At 37.3% G+C, this 22260-nt stretch overlaps 1 protein-coding gene across 3 annotated transcripts in view; it reads right to left on the bottom strand.

Annotated features, from left to right (window-relative positions):
* The window catches only part of LOC122790141 (vascular endothelial growth factor receptor kdr-like), a 674216-nt gene that overhangs the window by 126829 nt on the left and 525127 nt on the right, over window positions 1-22260 (bottom strand). For all 3 annotated transcript variants that reach the window (XM_044057728.1, XM_044057729.1, XM_044057730.1), the window contains exons 18-19: window positions 16963-17067; window positions 14215-14328 (exon numbers count right to left, since the gene is read on the bottom strand). In XM_044057728.1, coding sequence (XP_043913663.1) covers window positions 14215-14328; window positions 16963-17067 — 219 coding nt within the window. The remainder of the gene's footprint in view (window positions 1-14214; window positions 14329-16962; window positions 17068-22260) is intronic.

Genomic DNA, 22260 nt, shown 5'->3' with positions numbered 1-22260 from the left:
AAGTTCTCAGACTTGTGCAATATGACAACCCACTGAATTCTTCTGTTATCGCACAAATGCACTTTATAAGCACTTACACAAGTGTATGGCTTGTGCAATCCCTAACAGAACCAAGATGCTATCCTCCAAAAAAAGGAAGCCAATCTGGTGGTCCCTGCCATAAACAAACTCTACAACAGAAGAAAGAAACTGTTGCAAAAAAGAGTAAAATCCCATGACTGGAGGAACTCCCTGGTCAGCTTCAGTAAGAAGCTGAGATCCCTCATAAAATCCTCCAAAGCTAGTTACAAAAACAAAATCGCCACTGATTCTAAAGATAACCACAAAGCAGTCTATAACTATGTCAAGAATCTCAATGGCAACACTCAGATCTGCTCTGAGTTACAGCACAATGGCACTAAATATACAGAACCAACTTATATTGCCAACATCCTGGCAGACAGATTCAGTGCTAACTTTACCCCCCCCTCATACCCTAAAGGGCCCGTCTTTATACTGGAAGAATGCAAAGTTCCTGTAATCATGGCTGCACAGGTAAAAATCACACTCTCCAAAGCCAAGAACACAGCATCCATGGGATCTGACAACATTCCAGGCTGTGTTTTACATGAACTACAGAACAAACTGGCACCCCACCTAAATACCTTGTTCAATCATAGCCTCACCTCAGGCTTTGTGTCCACTGAATGGTGCACAGCAACTGTTATCTCACTCCACAAAGGGGGGGGGGCACCACCCCATTAGCCTGATGAGCCTGATCTGCAAGGCTATGGAACGTATTTTCATGGAACTTATAAACAATGACATTGGTAATCTCCAAACTCTGGACCCCCACCCAGTTCGAGTTTGTAAAAGGCAGATAATGTCTCCTAAACCTGATAGACTTATTTGAATCAGTCACCAAAGCCGTAGATAAAGGTAAGGTGGCTCACACAGCCTATCTAGATCTCGCTAAGGCTTTTGATGCCATCCTCCACTCTGGAATTATAGATAAACTCACTAAACTAGGTATAATTCCCTATGTCACAAGATGGGTTGCCAACTGGCTCTCTGACAGAACCCACACTGTGAAAGTAGCAGACTCCAAATCCAACTTCAAGACCAGTGACAAGTGGAGTACCTCAGGGTTCAGTCCTGGGTCCTCTCCTGTTTGGTAAAAGGGCCTCACTGAGACAGATGTCTGGTGTCAAAGCCATGGCCTCAAGCTCAATGCCAAAAAGTGCATTGTTATCCCTTTTGGTAAAAACTCTGTACCCATGAACTACCACATAGGCAGCAGTCTACTTACACCAAAAGTGTGATAAGAGACCTTGGGACACAGGTGGACAGTAGTCTCTCCTTTGATAATCACATTGCCACAGTAGTCAGGAAATCCTTCTATGTGGCACACCTCATTGCAAAAGGTTTCTCATCTAGGAAAAAAGAGGTTATTGTTCCCCCTCTGCTCATCACTCATTAGACCCATTATAGAGTACAATGTGCCTTTTGGTATGTACCTCACAAGACATCTACAACAACTGGAAAGGCTGCAGAAATACCTCACAAAGAGGATTACTAGCCTCAAACAGACGCCCTATGCAGACCATCTCAAAAAACTCCAGCTTTACTCCATCGCATATCGCCTACTCAGAGGCGATCTCTGGCTAACATACAAAGCTATGTCAAACCCAGAGCTGTTGGACATGCTCCACTTAAAGAAATCCCAATCCCTCCGAGCTACATGCTCTAGGGACCTAAACGTTGTCACCACAATAAACAGAACATGCTGGAAGGATAGATTCCTGTCCCAGAGACTTCCCATATTCTGGAACATACTACCTATCTATATCAAACAAAGCTCCTCATTAGCACTCCTCAACAAAAATCTTGATGATCGGATGGGAGATAGGAAATTCACCCCAGGGATCACTTCTATGGCTCTGCTTGACAGGGGCACAGGAAAATAATTTTCTTGGGTGGAGAAAGGCAGGGTACCTTTTGGCTAGGCTTATATAGGCCCTAGGGCCAATAGCCTAGTACCTACCTATGAACCTATGGATGTTTTGAATAGCTTTCAGATAAGTGTTTTTTTAAATTAGTATTTTTATACAAAAAGCTTAAGTTATATAAGGCATAAATATAAACGTATATCCATAACTAGGATCAGTTGAATGAGGTGGCTGCTTCTGATGAAAGCTTTTAGGGGGTTAAATCCATAGGTACTGACCGTGCGGGAGTACAGTACTGGTATGGATACAGATTCAAGTTGGAATGGAGATGGATGTTGGCTTGGGGACCTGCACAGGGTGCCTGTTGACCTAGCTTTGGTTCTGCTTGCAAAACTTAGGATTTATACTTTGTAAGCATATTTGTTTACTCCCCCAGTGGAAGAGATGAAGGCTGCTTTCCCCAAATTCACATGGGCTTCATGTGAGAGGTGCAGAAACCAGCTGTGAAGCATGTGGATGCGCAGAGTACATTGCTGCTACTCAAAGCGTACCTCTAGCCATATTTATAATCAGTCTGCCAGAACTATAACTGTTGCTCTCATACCAAGTTGCACATGCTATGATTTTCCATGTCTTTAATTTGGTCTCTTGAGATAATGCTTATGGTATTCTTTCTTAACTGGAGCTATTTACCTGTTGCTCCTTATCCCCTGCATTTCTCTCTTTCTGTCCTCCGGGAGAGGGATTATGACTCTCTAAGGTAATCAGAGATGTACCCACTCTGAAATGACCCCATCAATTGCATTCAGCCTGTTTTTAATCTCGGATTTCTCCCATATTGTACTCTACAAAGAAATAAGCAGTGGGAATACACCAGGATAAATAAATTTAGAAAAAAAGCTACTTACTGTTCAGTCATATAATTGAGTCCAAGCTTAAGCCAACATAGGTAGCAAAAACTCAGGGCCCAGACAGATATGGGCATGCACTGCAGTTGGATTATTTAGAAAATTGTGATGTCATTGATAAGTATAAAATGAGCAATGCATAATACTGGATTATCATCTGTTCATTAATGCTCCGATATTATTATTATTATTACTGATTTAGTGCATTATAACAACAAAATATACTGTTTGCTTGGACTGTTTGACACCTTATTGCACACTTAGAGTTTTCTGACCATGTCATAACAGAAAGAGGAATTTGATAGACCACTGCATATTGTTCAGTAACTTAAATGAAATAACATTTGTAACCGTGTACTGGTGATCATTTGTAATGGTCTAACCATGATCACATAGGTTCATAGGTTGGTACTAGGCTATCGGCCCTAGGGCCTATACAAGCCTAGCCATAACAATTCCCTGGCTATTTCTTCCCCCACTATTTACTTCCCTGGACCCCTGTCTAGCAGGGTGACGGACGTGATCCCCGGGATGAATTTCCTTTCTCCCATTCAATCGTCAAGGTTCCTTTTGAGGAAGGCCGAAGAGGGGCTCTGCTTGACATGTATGGGTAGTCTATTCCAGAGTCTAAGGAGTCTCTGGGTCAGGAACCTATCTCTTCAGCATGTTTTGTTTATTGTGATGACAAGGTTTAGATCCCTGGAGCATGTGGCTCTGAGGGATTCTGATTTCTTTAAGTGTAGCATGTTCAACAGCTCTGGGTTTGACATGGCCTTGTATGTTAAGCATAGATCGCCTCTGAGTAGACGAAATGCGACAGAGTATAGCTGGAGTTTTTTAAGGTGGTCAGCATAGGGCATCTGCTTTAGGCCTATGATTCTTTTAGTGAGGTATTTCTGCGGCCTTTCCAGTTGTTGCATATGTCTTGAGAGGTACATACCAAATGGGGCATTGTATTCTATAATGGGTCTAATGAGGGATGAGTACAGTGGGACAATGACCTCCTTTTTTCTGGATGAAAAGCCCTTAGTGATGAGGTGTGCCACATAGAAGGATTTCCTGACTGTTGTGGCAATGTGGTTATCGAAGGTGAGACCACTGTCCACCTGTGTCCCTAAGTCTCTTATCACACTTTCGGTGTTTAGTGTACCGCCACCTATGTGATAATTCACGAGTACATGTTTTTTTCCCCAAAGGGGATAACTATACATTTCTTGGCATTGAGCTTGAGCACATGGATCTGGCACCAAGCATCTGTTTCTGTAAGGTCCTTTTGTAGAGTATCCACATCATTTGGGGATACAGTACTGGCTCCCAGTTTGCAGTCCTCTGCGAACTTTGTTAGCCATAGTCCCTTAGTGTTGGCATGTTCTTCAGAGAAGTAGATGCCAAACAAGAGCGGTCCCAGGACTGAACCCTGAGGTACTCCACTTGTCTGGAGCTGGATTTGTTGTCAGCTACTTTTACAGTGTGGGTTCTGTCAGTAAACCAGTTGGCAACCCATAGAGTGACGTAGGGATTAATGCCCAGCTTGGTAAGTTTATCTATGATTCCAGAGTGGGGGATGGTGTTAAAGGCCTTGGCAAGGTCAAGATAGACTGTGCAGACCGTCTTACCCTCGTCCACGGCTCTGGAGTCTGATTCGAAGAAGTCAATCAGGTTCAGAAGACAAGATCGGCCCTTCACAAACCCAAACTGGGTGAGGTCCAGTGTTTGAAGGTTGCCAATGTCTTTGTTTATAAGTTCCATGATAATACGTTCCATGGCCTTGCAGATCACGCTCATCAGACTGATGGGTCAGTAGTTCCCAGGATCCAAGGTGGCTCCCCCCTTGTGGAGTGGGATAACTGTAGCTGTGTGCTACTCAGTGGGCATGAAGCCTGAGGTGAGGGTATGATTAAACATGACATTTAGGTGAGGTGCCAGTTCATTTTGTAGTTCATGTAGTACACAACCCCGGATGTCATCTGGTCCCATGGATGCTGTATTATTAGCTTTGGAGAGTGTGTTTTTTTACCTGTGTGGCCATTATTACTGGAATTTGTCAATCTTCCGGTATTGAGATGGACCATTTGGGGGTGAGAGGGGGGTGAAGTTGGCACTGAATCGATCTGCCTGGATATTGGCAATATCCTTGGGATCAGTATATTTAATACCATTCTGTTGTAGCTCAGAGCAGATCTGAGCATTGCCATTTAGATTCTTGACATAACTATAGAATGCCTTGTGGTTGTCTTTGGAATCTTTGGCAATTTTATTTTCATAACTAGCTTTGGAGGATTTTATGAGGGATCTCAGCTTCTTACTGAGGCTGGTAAGGAAGTTTATTTGCATCATTGGATTTTCCTCTTTTCTGCAACAGTTTCTTCCTTTTGTTGTAAAGTTTGTTTATGGCAGCATTTGGTTCCTTTTCTATGTTTGTTACCTTGAAAGTGGAGACTGACAAGATATTTTGCTGGCAGTGGAAGTTTAACAATTGTCGCAGCTCTTCTTCCAAGTCACAACTTTAAGTTATAGGATACAAGCGTCTATGAAAAATTGCATTTTTGAAATGTTGTTTTTCAAGTTACTGTAGGTCATAAATGTAACTTCAGTTTTTTGTAATTTTTATCTTGCTCAAATCAGAATATTAGTCTTTCTGCCTTTGCTTCATTGCTATGAATACTTTTTAAATACTACAAACAGGTCTAAAATCTCATTTTAGTTACCATTTACTCATTTTATTATTTTGTAAGAAATAAAGCACAGAATATAAATATATTATGAAATGTGGCTGTCTGGCAGTGATGTAAATACATGTAATGAAGCTGATACTTGTGAGAACACTAAGTCACCCAGGGCAAACAATATGACAGCTGAGAAAAAGATATAAGGAAATGTTTTGTTGTACAAGTGGGGAGAGAGCAATTTGGGATCAGTATGGACAGTGGCAGTGCAGCAAAAGCAATTTTAGTTTTTACATAAAGTGCTTTAAGAATATAAGAAATGTACTTTTTTTTTAGACTGGAAACCACTCTACTTTTTATAATTAAATCCTCTGCTACACAACCTGACACTCGGCTGAAATGGCTGTATGTACCATCTCATCATCATAATCATTATTGACCCCCTTTTTCCCATTTTCTACATTGGGTTGGGGTATCGTGTTAACTGTTGCCAACTCTCTCGATTCAGTGGCACACTCCTACCTTCTTTGACACTCATGCCTGATGTCGCAGGTCTTCTTTCACACAATCCATCCAACACTTTGCTGGATGCCCTCATTTCCTCTTATCTTTTTCCTGTCTGTCCCGAAACTTCCTCACCGGATTGTCTTCTGCTTTGCTGCACATGTGTCTGAACCACTGTAATCTGTTCTCCTCGGCCTTTTCTGCAATTGGAGGTACTTTGGCTTCAGCTCTTATGTCCTCATTTCTTCGTCTGTCCCACAGTGTGCATCTTACCACCCTTCACAGACACTTCATTTTTACTACCTCGAGTTTCCTCATCTGTTCTGCCTTTACTGCCCTGGTTTCTATACCATACAGTAGTGCTGGTCACACCACTGTTTTGTACACCTTACTTTTCAGCTTCTTTGACCTCTTTATTCAGACTTCCCTTCTCAGCCATCCCTTCCAGATATTTGAAGCTAGTAACCTGTTTCAATATCTTCCCTTCTATCTAAATTCTCAGCTTCATCTGATTTCCCCAATTTTCTTCTGTTAAACCTGTCATACCTGTTCACAGTTTCACCCCATATGCCTTCAGTTTTGTATTCCATTCCCATACCCTTTGCTGATGTTCTTGCTCAGAGTTGGCTTGTAAAGCCACATCATCTGCATACACAGCAACTTTGCTGATCTTTCATCTCCGACCTATTTGCTAATGTAGTCTTTCACCAGTATGGACAGCAGTGGGCTCAGAGCTGAACCCTGGTGCACACCCACTCCCACTGGGAAATCCTCTGTGAGACCAAACACTGTTCACACTTGACTCATTGGTTCCTTGTACACAGCCTGAACTAATTCTACCAATATTTCAGGACTTCAGACCACCACAGTACTGCCCAAATCAGCTTTCTCGGGACCTTGTCATATGCTTTCTCCAAGTCTAGGAATGTCTAATTAGACTTGTTCCTCATTTCTAGCTTTTTCTCAGCTACCTGTCTCGCTGCAAACATTAGGTGAGTTGTGCTGTATCCTGATCTGAATCCAAACTGCACACCCCCCATCTTACATTCTACTACTCTGCGTATCCACTTATCAGTCACGCTCTCCAGAACTTTCATGCAATGTGACAGGAGTTTGATGCCTCTGTACTGCCCACAGTTGTGGATGTCCCCTTTTTCTTGTACACTGGCATGAGTATACTTATTCTCCAGTCATCTGGGATACGCCTTTCTCTCCATCATCTCATCTGGCCAGTTAACAGACAGACAGACAAATACGTAAAGGTGCTGTCTTGAATATTTGTAAACAGGTTGTGATCACACTGGTACTAGTTAAATTTTAAATGTTATTGCTCTAGAGGAATCGGTTGTCATTTGTCTAGGCTTATATAAATATATTTAAAAGATACAATAAATACCTCATAATAAATACCTCATATTCAATTAACTGTTTAAATCATTAGGTCGAAGTATGAATTAACTAAAAAGAGATGAGCGGATCATCATGGACCTTTTCTAGACAAAGAAACCTCCTTCTCAACGACTAACCTAGTAAAGTGCCATGTATTTGCTGCCTGCCGTCTGTCGTCTAACAAAACGCTCGCAATATAAGCAGAAACTGGAAAGCACGTGATCGCACCATTTGCAAGAGGATTGAGACTTTTTTCACCTCCTTATGTGGAGACTCTTCCTTTACACACACACTGCTTTTTATACACTACCTGCAAGGCTGCAGTAACCTGGAGAACATATGACTAGAGACTGAAGGTGTATATTTAAGTCTGCCAGAATGTGAATAGGCAAACAAGCTTTTACCTATAAGCAATGTGCATGTGAACAGGTAGACTACAAGGATCTCTTGTAGAACCTAACAGATTTATTTTTGTTTTCACTGAGTTTGATACATCCTAGAGTATCATTCCTCTATATGCATACATAATACACTTGGTATAAAAGATGAATTAGGATTAACTGGTAATTTAATTCTAACTTAACACACACACATATATATATATATATATATATATATATATATATATATGTATATATAAAATGTGTCAAAAATAATTTTAAGTGTTCAAAAGAATGCAAACTATTTTCTATCCGAGTCAGATTGTGTTGATAATGTTCGTTATATTAGATTGCCCTCTCTAACGTGGTTAGCACAAAAGTATCTCTTTCAGCATCTAAAGGGAAAGGAAAGGATGAAAAATATTTCGGTGGTTGAATCGAACTCAAACTATTAGATATAGAGTTTCAGTCTAAATATGATTAGGCCAAACTTTATTAATAGAACTACCGACCAAGATAATATCCATTCACTTATGTCCCATTTCTTGTAGAAATGTCTAATTATAGTAGGATACTTACATTCTCAATTTGTATTTAACTCCGTCTTATACTTTCTTTACACACACCTAATCCATATACTTTCTAGTCAAGAATTATAGATCATAAATATTGACATTAGAATATTAAATTCCAGTTTAGCAGACAGCCTTGCATCATACTATTCCCACTTGATATGAAACAAATAATCACAATTCACAGAAGCATAAATCATGGGTTAATGATAGAACATCAAAGTCAATATTTCTCAGCTGAAAGAATTATAGCAAAGAGCCACCATTTGCTTTAAACACCTTTAAGGCATTTGATTGGGTACATGTGCACTTTATTATTAAGCTGTTTGAGGCTTGATCTTTCTGTGTCATACATAAATATTATCAGTAATTTATATGACATTACTTCTACTTCCATGTTGATTAATGGGAAAACTTAGCAGCTATTAAAATGAATAGAGGTATTAGTATAGTCAGTATATCTATCATATATCTTAACATTTCTTTAGATCCCTTATTTTACCGTACTTTGTTTTTCATTATCCTCACACAGCTGGGTTAGATATTTTGCAGATGATATCTTAATAATGAATTCATTAGCATTCATCAAATCATTACTTTACATTATCAATTATTTTTTATAAACTTAATGTAGACATGTCTGATGTATTAGATGGAAATCATACTTTAGCTGAAGCTAAACCTCTTAATCCTTAATAACCTCTTAATCACATTCACAAATGTACTTAAGTAACAGGAACACTGGATTTGTTCTTTTGATTTCACAATCATTCTATAGTTGTTGATTCAGAAAATGAATCAAATCTAATTGCCTAAAGAAGTCCAATTATAATTTAACTTTCTAGTTACAGTATCAGTTATCAAGATGAATGTTTACAATGATTTTATTTTTATATTAGTAACAGTTTTATGCAAGACTACTGATCATGTTTTTTTTAAATATTTAATACATTTTTTTGGAGATCACCTGGAACACCAACAAGTATTCATTAAATGATTACAAGCCAGCTGAGTTAAAGAAAAAAAAACAGAGAAGTTAACCATTTCAGATTATATTTTATCATCAATAGACTTATCAATAGATTTATAATAGTTCTTTAATTCCGTAGCTGCACTTGTTTATATAATGGCTAGGTTTCTCCTTTGGCTTGACTAGTGACAGAGTCATTAGAAAACTGCATTCCATTATTAGTTATTGACAAGTCTTCACCTAAAGGCAAATTCTGAAAAGCTGAGGTCTGATGTCAAATTACATAAACGTATTACTACCAGTCATTGTAGAGCAATCTCAGCATCACAATAAACAATGTGATGTTATCTGCTCTACTTTTTACAATTTTACTGGAGATATATAAGAAAGGCAGTATTTTATTTGTTAGACAAATTTTCAGGATTTTTATCAATGATACATTACTATTGACAAATGAGTGATTGATCTAGTGGGATATAATTCTTCTCCTGCTTTGTTTGCTAATATAAGTTTAATCAAAGTTTCTAATGTTCCTTTAATTATTTGCTCCACAGTAAAATGAGTAAAATACCTATTCATTTGTCAAACATTCAATATTGTATGTGTGAGAGTATACTACTGAGTATTCATTATACACTAAAGTACTAATTACAAAGTGTATTAAAAAATGAAGCTGCCCATGAACATCCCCTAAATGAAGATACAATAACTTTTCACAAAGCTGTAGGAATTGTAGTTTCACTTGAGACAGTTTAAACATGTCTGCAACTTGGTCACTCTCTAAATGTGTGTGTGTGTGTGTGTGTGTATGTATGTGTGTGTGTGTGTGTGTGTATATATATACACACATATATATATATATATATATATATATATACATATATATATATATACACACACACACACACACACACTGTAAATAAATAAATATAAACTTTGTACTAAAAGAAATTTGATCGCTAGTACAAAAATAAGCAAAACAATTATTTTAGAAAAATTATCTATAGTCAGCGTGTTTGTAAATGAGACAAAGACATGAGTGCAAAAGCAACCAGTATTTAGGCAAGAATAAATGCTCTTGTAAACATAAATGTAAATTGTTTGGAAATGCCTGCAGATTGCAATGTGAAAAGACTAAAACAGAACACTCTACCTGCTTTTACAAAAAGTAGAAATATTACATCAGAATGTAAATTCAGAAACTGGGAAGAATCCAGTGAAAATGGAACTTTAAGCCATATGAGCTGTTTCTTTGATTTCAACAGAAAAAAATATAGGGTCATGTTTAAATACTGTGAGGCCTACTAATATTATGATAAAACTGCACACTGAAAAAGCAGTTTGCCTAGAAAGCATTGTGGATGTGTAAGTGAAGTTACATAAATAACCTACCAAAGTTTTTCGGCTTTTCCCAGTTAGGGTTCGCCACAGCAGAACTCCCGTCTGCTAATGATTGGCAGTGAATTTTTACGGTGCCGAGTTGCCAGCCTGATGCCAAACCTTCAAAGAAGGCACGTCCGTTCACGCATGCACCCACCTGTCACTCGACCACGGGGAGGACATGCAGACTCCACACACAAGGTGCTCCAGCCAAGAATCTAATGGGAGAACCTCTTGCTGTGAGGTGACAATGCTAACCACTGCACCACCGCAACCTGTACATAACCTAGACAGATTAAGCAAAATCCATTTGAACTGCGAAGAAATTTAAAACAGTTTGCTTATGAAGACCTGATACCATACTCTACTCAAACATTTTTGAGACTGTGATGCAAGCGTGACTAAAATATGCATATAAACCAACATTTTGCCCACTATGTGTTGTTCCTTATGCAAATGATGATGTGCAAGTAACTCTCCTTAACATGATACTGTCCCTAGTACAGTTAAATGAACAGATTACAACAGTGGCACCACTGGGGAAAGAAATGGATCAATAAGAATTGGTATTGATAATAATGTTATCTTTAATACTACCCTTTACAAACAGCATTAGCTGAAGCCACACACACTGAGAAAGTTTTTTTATGTCATCATCAGTTGATCAATGCTTCAGTAAGTTAGATTTATCACATCAATACTTAAGTTTCTGGTTGATGAAAAGTCGCAGACACTAGTTTCATTTAGCACTCAAAAATGATTACATTGCTACAGGTGTCTGTCATTTGGAATTGCGACTGTACTTTCAGTATGCCACTGACTTGAAGATCAGCTATTACATGGCCTTCCCAAGGTGGAATTCTGTTTTGATGACATAATAGTTTTGGGAAACAGTGATGCCGAGTTCACAGAATATTTTGATAAAGTTTTTAGTCACTATGAAGCATCTGGAGTGTGATCATAAAGACAAATAAAAGCTTTCCTGACCTCTTTGGAATACCTCAGTCATATCAATGGTGTAGAAGGGCTGCACAAGTCATGGGGCAAGTTAAGGTGAGAACAGTAGGTGATCTATGTGTCAGCCTTTGCCAGCAACTGATTCCTTGATATGATTGATTTTTATTACAGATTTATACTTCATGTCAGCTAAGCTGAATACTTGAAATGGTGCCCTGTATAAGGTTTAGCTGTGGTGCTGGTCAACAGATAATAAATCAGCATTTCAGAAAGCAAAAGGGCAGCTGTTACCACACAGAGTTGACTCACTCAGTTCAGTCCTCAGAATGATAGGCATTGGACTGTCATTTACTCATCTGCTACCCATTCACAAAGAAAAAACAGGAGCATTTAGTAAGACTGAAAAGGCTATCTTAAACTGAGCGATAAGATATTTGAAGTTTACAAAATGCATCTATATATCTTTTCAACAGAAGTTGACACTTGTTATGGATTATTGCTTGTTTACAACCATCTTATCCCACCAAAAGGTGAGCCTATTATGGCAGTAGCTAGCATGCAGTACCAGGCAGTGTCTGTCTTAACAAAATGATTCAGTTAAGTTAACAAAGATGACTCTTCATACAAATGCAACTGGTCTTCCAAGATAATCTGTCCATGTCCATTGCTAGCATAGTGATGAAATGAGCACTGTGGATCTTTTCTGAGTAAAGTGTTGTTGGATCCCTCATTGTCTACTATACTGCAGCCAGTGACCATAGGATGCACAACTGCAGTGGTGCACAGTATTAAGGTAATACTGCTTTTCATCAATAGGAATACTCAACTCACAGTGCAGCAAATATGCTTAGTATTGGGTATGAAAGCAATTATTCCTACTATACTCTAAAGCTCTTTTAATACTATGCTATAGCCATCCTGATGTCATGCAGACTCCTGCTGGCTTTGAACAGACTATTGGACTGAACAACAGGCAAAAAAAAGGGTCACCAGTCAAGCCAATATGTTTAGAAAATGTTAGCTCGTGGGCCATTTCATCTGTGGGTATGGCCAGGTGGACCTTGGCAAATAATTTGTTAATTTCTCAGCACTGTTTGAAGGACGCATATTTATAGTAGTGGGAAAAGTTTGTTCTCAATAGTCTAAAATACAACTGATTGCCTACAGTACCTTGGTCTAGGTCCTGAGAAACCTAGTTATTATGAAATAACTAAAGCCCTTTTTAGTGGTAATTAACCATAGTTCATTTTTGCAACTGCAACTTTCTGGAAAGTTTACCAGGTCATGCACATTATTTGTCATCTATTCTACCCTCTACTAATGGAATTGCATAGCAGTTTGTGTGAACACTAGCACAAGCCTTGACGTCTTCCACTGTATTTGCTGCTGTTCAGCCGTGCGTGGACTTCCTTACTTGCTTATTACAGTACTCTGAGTTAGTTGTATGGCTAATTGGTCTCTTGCAATGATTTTACTTGATTTCTTGTCTATAGGTTCGAGTTTCTTATGGACAAGAAACCATTTGTGGAGTTTGCTTCATTTTCAACTTTTGTACAGTGATTCATTATCAAGATGTAAGCATATTACAGACAGTAATCCTCTCTTTTCTGGGGATTGTGAGGAAACAGACACCAGAAGTAATTAATACTATACCTCTGAGAAGTCCCTGTTTTTGCCTCATACATTTGACATATCCCCCGTAGCATTTTTTTAAGGTAAATCTTTGAGGATTATAGTCAATCAACAATACCTGGGATTAGAGTTTCATATTTACTATTGTTCAAAAAGTGCATGTTGATGTAAACAGTGTTGTTCCATTAAACTTTTAAGTGAATTAGAGTAATATTTTAAAGTTGTCCTTGAATTTGGTCCCGTGTCCCAGCATTATTATTGGTTTTCTCCAGAATTCTTGAGCAAAGAAATTGTGTTATGCACAATAAGTATTATAGCAGCAGGGCTCTTGAGATGATATGGAGAGGAACTTTGCCTCTAAAATTCTAGTGACTCTGTCTTTGTTTTACATTTAGTGCTTGCTCTTTATAATAGTTGCACATTGTCTGCATCAAAGTATTCTGCGCATTCTATTGAATACTGTGATATGCATAACAAAAGATTAGTCTGAAAAAGTATGCAGTTGCTAGTTATTAGCCAGTGGTGATATGACAATCCCTTAGTTTCAGCTAAAAACTCTTTCTACAACAGGACAATATAATATACGTATCCACATCACATGTGATAGATAATAAACAGCCTGCTTGACCATGAAAATAATAACAAAAATTATATCTATAAAAACAAGTTTCTGTTCCTCAATAGAAATAAATATAAATATCTCCTTCCACTCACAGAAAAATTGCTACTAACACCAACTAAGATTTAATTATTACATTTTAAGATTTTAAAAAGCATTTCTTAAAAAAAGGCAAATACATCATTTTAATATTTTTTGTGATTAAAGTTTTGTAAGTAAGACTCTTATTGCCAAATTGGCAGAGGGCTACTGCTCCTCTCAAGTTGCATTAGCATCTTTACATTTATGTTTGAGTTCCTATGTCCTTACCTCCCGTCTTGGTACATGCTCCCAGCAAGTTGACCACATTTAAATGGTGACCGACGTGGATCAGAATTTTCAGTTCTGACATCAGAGCCTTGCATTCATTACTTGTGGCCCCCTCTGGCAAGAAAAACAGGACAACAGTTAGTTCACAGGGTGTGGGAGCTAACAATACAAAGAAGATCCTGTTTACAATGGGCAATTTATCAAAATAGTACATTCCAAAATAAGACCACCATGCCCCCCCTCCCCCTCAGCTGCAGTATCATGCGCCAGGTTACTTTTTCTTTAAATAGATGTGCTGTTTATTATTTATATATGGGAGGGATGAACTCTGATAATAACATTTTCTCTTGCCATCAGACTTTTCCTGTGTCTGTCCTAGGAGTGATTTTCCTGTGGCATTTTCTTGTCAGCTTGATTCATTGCTAGCACAGAAAAGTGCATTCATGCACTTATTTCTATTCAAAAAAAAAAAAAAGTATGGTTCAGTTCCCAATTAATGACTCAGTGGTATAGCTGCAGTCTTGCGAATCAGAGTGGCAAGTATAGCATGAGGTATTTCACCAACATTTCCATAATATTCTTAGAATTATTTCATTATCAAAAAATCCTCTTCGCATGGAAATCACAGACCAATTTTCTAAGTTCCTGTATGTCTTTTATGGCCCTGCAAAACAGAAAGTCTGCTGCTTCGTGTAAATGTAAACCGCTAATTTAAGAACATCATTTTAGTTTCAAAACTAAACAAACCTCAGAAATGCTGCAGAAATCAATTATCTTCACAAAACTGTGCTGCATACCTAGTAACAAAAGCAGTGGGTAAAACATCAGTGTGAATAATCCACAAGGGTAAGAATTTGTAGATATCTGTTTTTAGTGATGGGGTTAACTTCAAAGTTATGAATTTGTACAAATGACAGTTGTTTTATGTAATGAGATGTGTGCACAGCCTACAGCAGTCTTTCACAGACAGACATCCATACATGCAGACTTGTGCAGCATAAATGATGCATCTTGTGTGTGTATGTGTGTGTTTGTGTGTGTGATTTGCTTACAACAGGGAACATTTATTTATCTGTCATAGGGATGTGTGTATGTATGATGACATAACAACAACTATAGTTATAAAAAAAATGATGGTGGTATTAACAGGGCAACATAAGTTTTTTTCCTCCAAAAACAGGTGAGCACTGCTATGTACAAGTTACCATGTGATAAGAATTTCTCAAGTGAAAACTAAAGGACCAGTAGTACTCAGCAAGCGGACATAACTGAAGAGAGGTGGACCATAGTTGGAGTTGGATAGGAGCCTTGTATCACCTGAGTGCATGCCTTCTTAGGTGCAAGACCTACATTGGACTTAATAGAAAAGGGGCATCTGCAAAAAAATCAAGCAGAGGGGCAAGAAAAACAGAAGCTTGGTAGGCATAAATGTTATGGTTTACTGGTACTGTTACCTTTTCATCAGAAGAAGATATTTTGTGAGGGATTTCTTCTAAGTGTCCTTAATCCAACTTGCCTTTTGGTATATACAGCAGACTTAGGAAGGACTGAAATATGATACCCATTTATTCAGCTAATCTAAGTTAAATGACAGCCCACAGCAGCCGACACAGAATGGACTGAAACATAATGGGTCTACTACAGGTGCTCCTCTGCTAGTACCTCACAGTATACCTGCTCACCATGACTTGCTCGGAAAAGCATGTGCTCGAACTCCTACAAGCCTGATCTCCCATTCTACATTGCCCTCCCAACACCCAGTCCTGTATACTACATAGCCCTCCTAACAGCCAGTGCTATACACTACATAGCCCTCCCAACACCCAGTGCTATACACTACATAGCCCTCCCAACACCCAGTCCTATATACTATACAGTCCTCCCAACATCCAGTCCTATATACTACATAGCCCTACCAGAACCTAATCCCTAAACCTGAAACTCCAACTCGGTTCCCAACCCGACTCCTTGGTCTCTTATCCTAAACTTCAGGAATTTGATGGTTCTGTGATGTCCGGTTTCAGTGTTTTTGTCTCACTGCTGTGATTTTTGGCAAAGTAAAATTTTGCTGATTCAAAGTAGACCTATATACATATATATATATATATATATATATATATATATATATATATGTATGGTTCTATACATGTCTATTTTATATATATATATATATATATATATATATATATATATATATATATATATATGCATACACACATCTTGCAATTTCATGTCACTTAGAATCTTTAACAAGAAAGAGATATTAATGGGCTGCTTCCTTTTAATCCAGCATTTAATCCTCTCAGCCTTCATTTGCCTGATGTGTGAATCCAAGCAAGTCACTTAATCAGTATCCCAAGACAATGTGAAAAATGTCCACATAGTATAAATGCTTTAGCCTAATCAACAAATGCAGATAAATAACTGATCAAATAGTTAATCAGAGACACATTTGCATGAAAGAAATGTATACAACTATTCTTTGCTAAATACAATATACATGCATTTATCCATGGTGGCAACTAATTTACAGCACAGAGACATTTTTTGAGGCAGTTCAGCTTTGTCTGGAGGTCCTATAATTAACTTTATTAGGAATATCTTTAATTTGTTCAAGTCTGTCATATAATAAGCCACAGACAATTTGTTAATACAGTACATCAGTGACACTTGATAATATGGAAATGAAAACCATAATCCGTGTTATTTGTGCAAATTAAGAAATGCATAAAAAAAGTAACAATTTACCTTTAAGCATTTTAACTGCCACAGTTGTACAGGTCGAAGATTTATCAATCCCAAAAGCAGATGCTTCCACCACCTTTCCAAATGCACCATGACCTAGAGTTTTACCTAATAAGGCAGAAAAGTAAGAGATATGTTACACTTTTGACAAAACATGGTGCTATGTAAAATAGGCCGTGCAGAGATTAAAAAAAAAAAAAAAATACAGACCCCCCATGTTTTATATGTAAGAAATACAAGTTCTACAAATGATATTTAATGAAAATGACAGGGCCAACCAACAGAGCTGTTGGAACATTTAACCCACAGGTGACACTTAATGTCATGGAAGTGAATATGATTCTTTGAAGATTAAAGGTAGAACTGAGAGATTTCCCTATGTAGGCATTTTATTTTTTCCCTGCTGAAATATCTACATTTTATGGGGTTAGCAGTGGCAAATGAATAGCATCAAGGCTAGTCTTATTACATTGGCAGGAATGGAAAATGAATTGTTTTGACAGTTAGATATTTTCTTCTGACTATCCAACAAGGATTTGTGTACATTCAGAGTACATTAGGGTTTTCATGATTTCCTATTACCATTCCGAAATCCCCCTGGACATACTTCCATGATGAATGCTTCACTGTTTTGCCAAAATCTCTTTGCTTGAAAACCAATTCAGGAATGTGTCACATTTCTCACTATTTTCTCTTGTTCTGAATTTAACCTTTGCAGCTTCATATTTTTAATCTGTAAGCTCCCCAAAATAAACAAAAGAATGTGTGAGGTAATGAATAACTGCATCACCATCATCCAAAGATTAAATGTGCCTGTTTATCACAATCTCTTGTGACCAGCAAAATATATTAAATCAAAAGCTTCTAGGCTTCCTCCGCATATCTTTTGATAGAATTTTGATCCACCTGTGTCTTGTTCCTTTGGATTTTCTTCTCTTCTATTTCTCTCTTTTTCAGTGATATAAGCTCAATGTTGGGGATAATAATTAAAATCAGATTTAAACAGAATCCAAGGGGCAAACAAAAAAAAAACTAATTTAATTCCAGTCATAGAGTTTGCTAAGGAGAATAATCTATACAAAATATGTATCTTTTGTTTACCAGGTTAGTCCCACTAGGCCAGGGTACCTGGGAACTTCCCCTATTCTTTTTGATAATTGCTGTGGGAACTTTAATGTCCACTTGAGCTTTCACCAACTAAGGCAGATGGGGTCCCAGTTTAAAGTCTCATCTGAAGGGGTGCACACTCAGGAGTGCAGCTACCCCCCTATGTTGCACTGCAATGTCAGTAATAAAAACATGAAACCAAGCATTTGGCCTGGGAATAGAACCCACATCCTTCATATCATCCATCTCCAAAGCCAAGTGTGCTGCTACTTGAGTCACTGACATTAGCAATTACGTAGAAAAAATGAATGTTACAGGGACTTGTCATAACATCACACCAAATGTAAAAAATGCAAGAGAAATTTCTTCTGTAATACATGGCTAACAATAAGTGGCATGTATGATTAGGTTTTAACTGCAAAGTGCCAAAACAATAACATTTATCTTTTTATCTCTCCCTTAAGCACTGCTTTCAGAATACTTGGGTATCTAAATGTTACTTTGATATAATTACTGGAGAATCCAGTAGGGTGATCACAGTACAACATGTTCTGGTTTGTGTATGCTTCTACAGTTATTCACAGTTAGTGCTATGTTATCCATTGTTTATCTTTATTTTTGTTTCAGTTTAATCCGTTTCATTTTGGGGGTATTACTTTTTTAGTTCGGTTTGTTAAGCTGCACCTCAGGTTATTACTAGACACAAAATAAGCTAGAAGCATCGAAGTGCTGTTGGGCTCCCATTTATTATTTGCTTTTTATAGTAGGGTTTAATATTTCTCAAGTATGTGGATGTGGTATTGATTGTATTATTGTTTGTGAGTTAAAATATCTTTTTTTTTTCAAGTAAACTAAATCTGTGATATAGTACAGCAGTAGAAGGTTGAATTTTGTTTGGTAATTTTAAGTAAGATTTGCAAATATTTTATAGTAATACTACATTTTTGTCTTTATCTCCTTTTTTAGTAGGATCCATCACTGGAAGCTTTAAGTAAGTGTTCTTAAAGCAAGAAAACTGTGTTGGGTACAAATGATTTACATCTTGTTGCTTGCTATGGTTTATTGTGACTCAAAAGAATAACCTGTCTGCTTAAGTCTAAACATTAATCTTACTGTATTCTACACATAGTTATACACAAATTATTAAATTGCAACAAGGTTAGGTCACCACATTGCTAAACATTCAGAAAAAGCTGGGTACACAATTAACTTGGGACAATGCACGAATTACATAGTACCTCAGGTCTGCCAACCCCACTACAGCACTTAATTAAGGAATACAGATATTAGGAGAACTGAATAGTCACCCCACCCATTATCTGGGCAGCAGTCTTCATGAAGATCATCAGATATTATTCCTTCTTTTCTAGACATCTGTAAGTACTGCTACTTGTTAAGGATTTGTTAAACAAAACTGATATAGTTCCTGTAAATATGATCTTGAGTTGTAAGAGTAATACTGTTTACTTCCATCTGTCCTAGATTTTACATGGATTACTATTACAACAAGAGTACTGGTATGAAAATTGCCCCAGTGCTCCATTTACAGTTGTGTGACTGTGCATACTGTAATAAAGTAGAAAATTAAAAGTTTATATCTGTGATTGCTGCTTGCATCGTCTTACCCGTTAACAGTTTAAGTTCTATCTCACCCTCCATACAATTTTTGTTTCACTTCAGCAGTACCTGGCATTGCTGAGTCTTAAATGGATTCCCACACAAATGGCCCCTCAACACACACACACACACACACACACACACACACACACACACACACACACACACACACACATTGAATAGATCCACTGATGTGAAAATGCAGAATATTGCTTGTGGTGGTGCAGATAAAATTTACCTTCCACCATCTTAACAGAACCAATACAAAATTCAGCAACTTTAACAAAAACCCTTCTACACACAGCAGTATTTGCACTTCCTGTTTATTCTAGATCAAGTGAAATAGAATGCTGAAGTTTTTGCTTTCATCTCAGCCCTTTCTACTTCCTAGTAATTAATGTTCCATTAATCTGGCAGTTAGCCCAAAACATTTATACTATGAGATGATAATGAGCTACTTTGGTCCATGGTTCAAGTCCTTCAGCCTTCATTTGACTATTTTGTGATTTGTGAGTCATCACTTAACCAGGCAGTGCTCCTGTGCTGAGTATGAAAAAGAGTTTATGTGGATTAGTCTTCTACCCTGATTAACAATTTAAATAATTTCATAGATGAGTTTCATTGACATGGTAGCAAAATATAGTACCCAGAGCTTCAGACCTCTATGTCAGCCAAGTAAACCATTCACAAAGTTAATATTTTAATTAATATATTTCAGCAGATCAAAGAAACAAAATTATTCTGCAGTAAATCAGGACCAATAAGTATACCCTAGTTAGTAAAATATTAGAGCAGGACATTTATTTTATTTATTTATTTATTTCACATTTGTTAACCGGGTTAGTCCAACTGGGTAAGAAATTACCCATTTTCAGTGGAGACCCGAGGGGAAAAGCCCCGAACAAAACATACAAATACATACAAATAGAGACAAGTTAACAATATAAAGAGCAAACCAAACATGGATATAATGGATAAGAAAAAATAAATGTAACCCAAAGAATAGTACATAATTATATACAAGGTCAGAAGAAGGAAAGTGCAAAAGAAGATAGGAGTAGAGGAGGAATGAAGTGATCTAGAGGGAGGAGAAAAAAAAAGAGCAGTAGGATAAAGTAAATTATATAAAGAGGGAGGGTATAGAAAGAAGAACAGATTGGATAAAGTAAATTATATAAAGAGGGAGGGTATAGAAAGAAGAGCAGATTGGATAAAGTAAATTATATAAAGAGGGAGGGTATAGAAAGAAGAGCAGATTGGATAAAGTAAATTATATAAGAAGGGAGGGTATAGAAAGAAGAATAGATTGGATAAAGTAAATTATATAAAGAGGGAGGGTATAGAAAGAAGAACAGATTGGATAAAGTAAATTATATAAAGAGGGAGGGTATAGAAAGAAGAACAGATTGGATAAAGTAAATTATATAAAGAGGGAGGGTATAGAAAGAAGAGCAGATTGGATAAAGTAAATTATATAAAGAGGGAAGGTATAGAAAGAAGAACAGATTGGATAAAGTAAATTATATAAAGAGGGAGGGTATAGAAAGAAGAACAGATTGGATAAAGTAAATTATATAAAGAGGGAGGGTATAGAAAGAAGAACAGATTGGATAAAGTAAATTATATAAAGAGGGAGGGTATAGAAAGAAGAGCAGTAGGATAAAGTAAATTATATAAAGAGGGAGGGTATAGAAAGAAGAGCAGTAGGATAAAGTAAATTATATAAAGAGGGAGGGTATAGAAAGAAGAGCAGATTGGATAAAGTAAATTATATAAAGAGGGAGGGTATAGAAAGAAGAGCAGATTGGATAAAGTAATATGAATGATTCATTGCTTCTTATCTCATAAACTTAGAAGATGCCTGTTTTCCATGTATGTTTTCTTTTTGGTATTAAGTTTTGCCTCACATTTTATTCTGGAATTTTTTGCCTTACACCTGGTATTCAGTTAACTTTCCATATAAAATAACTAAGTATGCCTAGTGCAGATACCTTATCATATTATACCAGATCCAAATTGACAGATTGCCAAATCAAGCCTAGCAGCATTTTGTGGTCTAACCTATGAATTTAGCATGTACTAATGTATAGCATGTGCTACAGAACAGTGCTTCATGCATCTTAATGAGTGACTGACAACAAACCCTCAGTATTTCATGACAAGTCTGGCAGTCATCATACAGGAATAAAGCTCTGATTTGCTTCTTTGCAAAGGGTGCTGGGGTTTTATCATTCCACATTCTCCTGCCTATTGTGTGATTTGTATCAAGACACTTAGCCAGGCATTACTTTGGAGGAACTCAGAATTTGCACTAGCATGCCTAGTAACTACCTCTAAACCTAATGCTCTTAACCAAACAGAATTAAAAAATATAGAAGCTCTAAAGTATCTGCTTCAGTCTTACTAATAATATTTAGGCTAGCCACCAAAAGACGCATGTAACTTAACCATGTTTGCATGTAATTTAACTATGTATGTATGTATGATTTTATGTATACAAATGATTGCAAATTGTCACTGCCAAATAGCTAGGGTAATTGTTGGAAAGGGTCCATGGACTGGTCCCACCTGCCTTGT

This window comes from Protopterus annectens, chromosome 15.part0 (assembly GCF_019279795.1).
Source record: "Protopterus annectens isolate FY-2018-M chromosome 15.part0, PAN1.0, whole genome shotgun sequence".
NCBI classification, from domain to species: domain Eukaryota; kingdom Metazoa; phylum Chordata; order Ceratodontiformes; family Protopteridae; genus Protopterus; species Protopterus annectens.
This window is presented reverse-complemented; position numbering and strand designations above follow the sequence as displayed.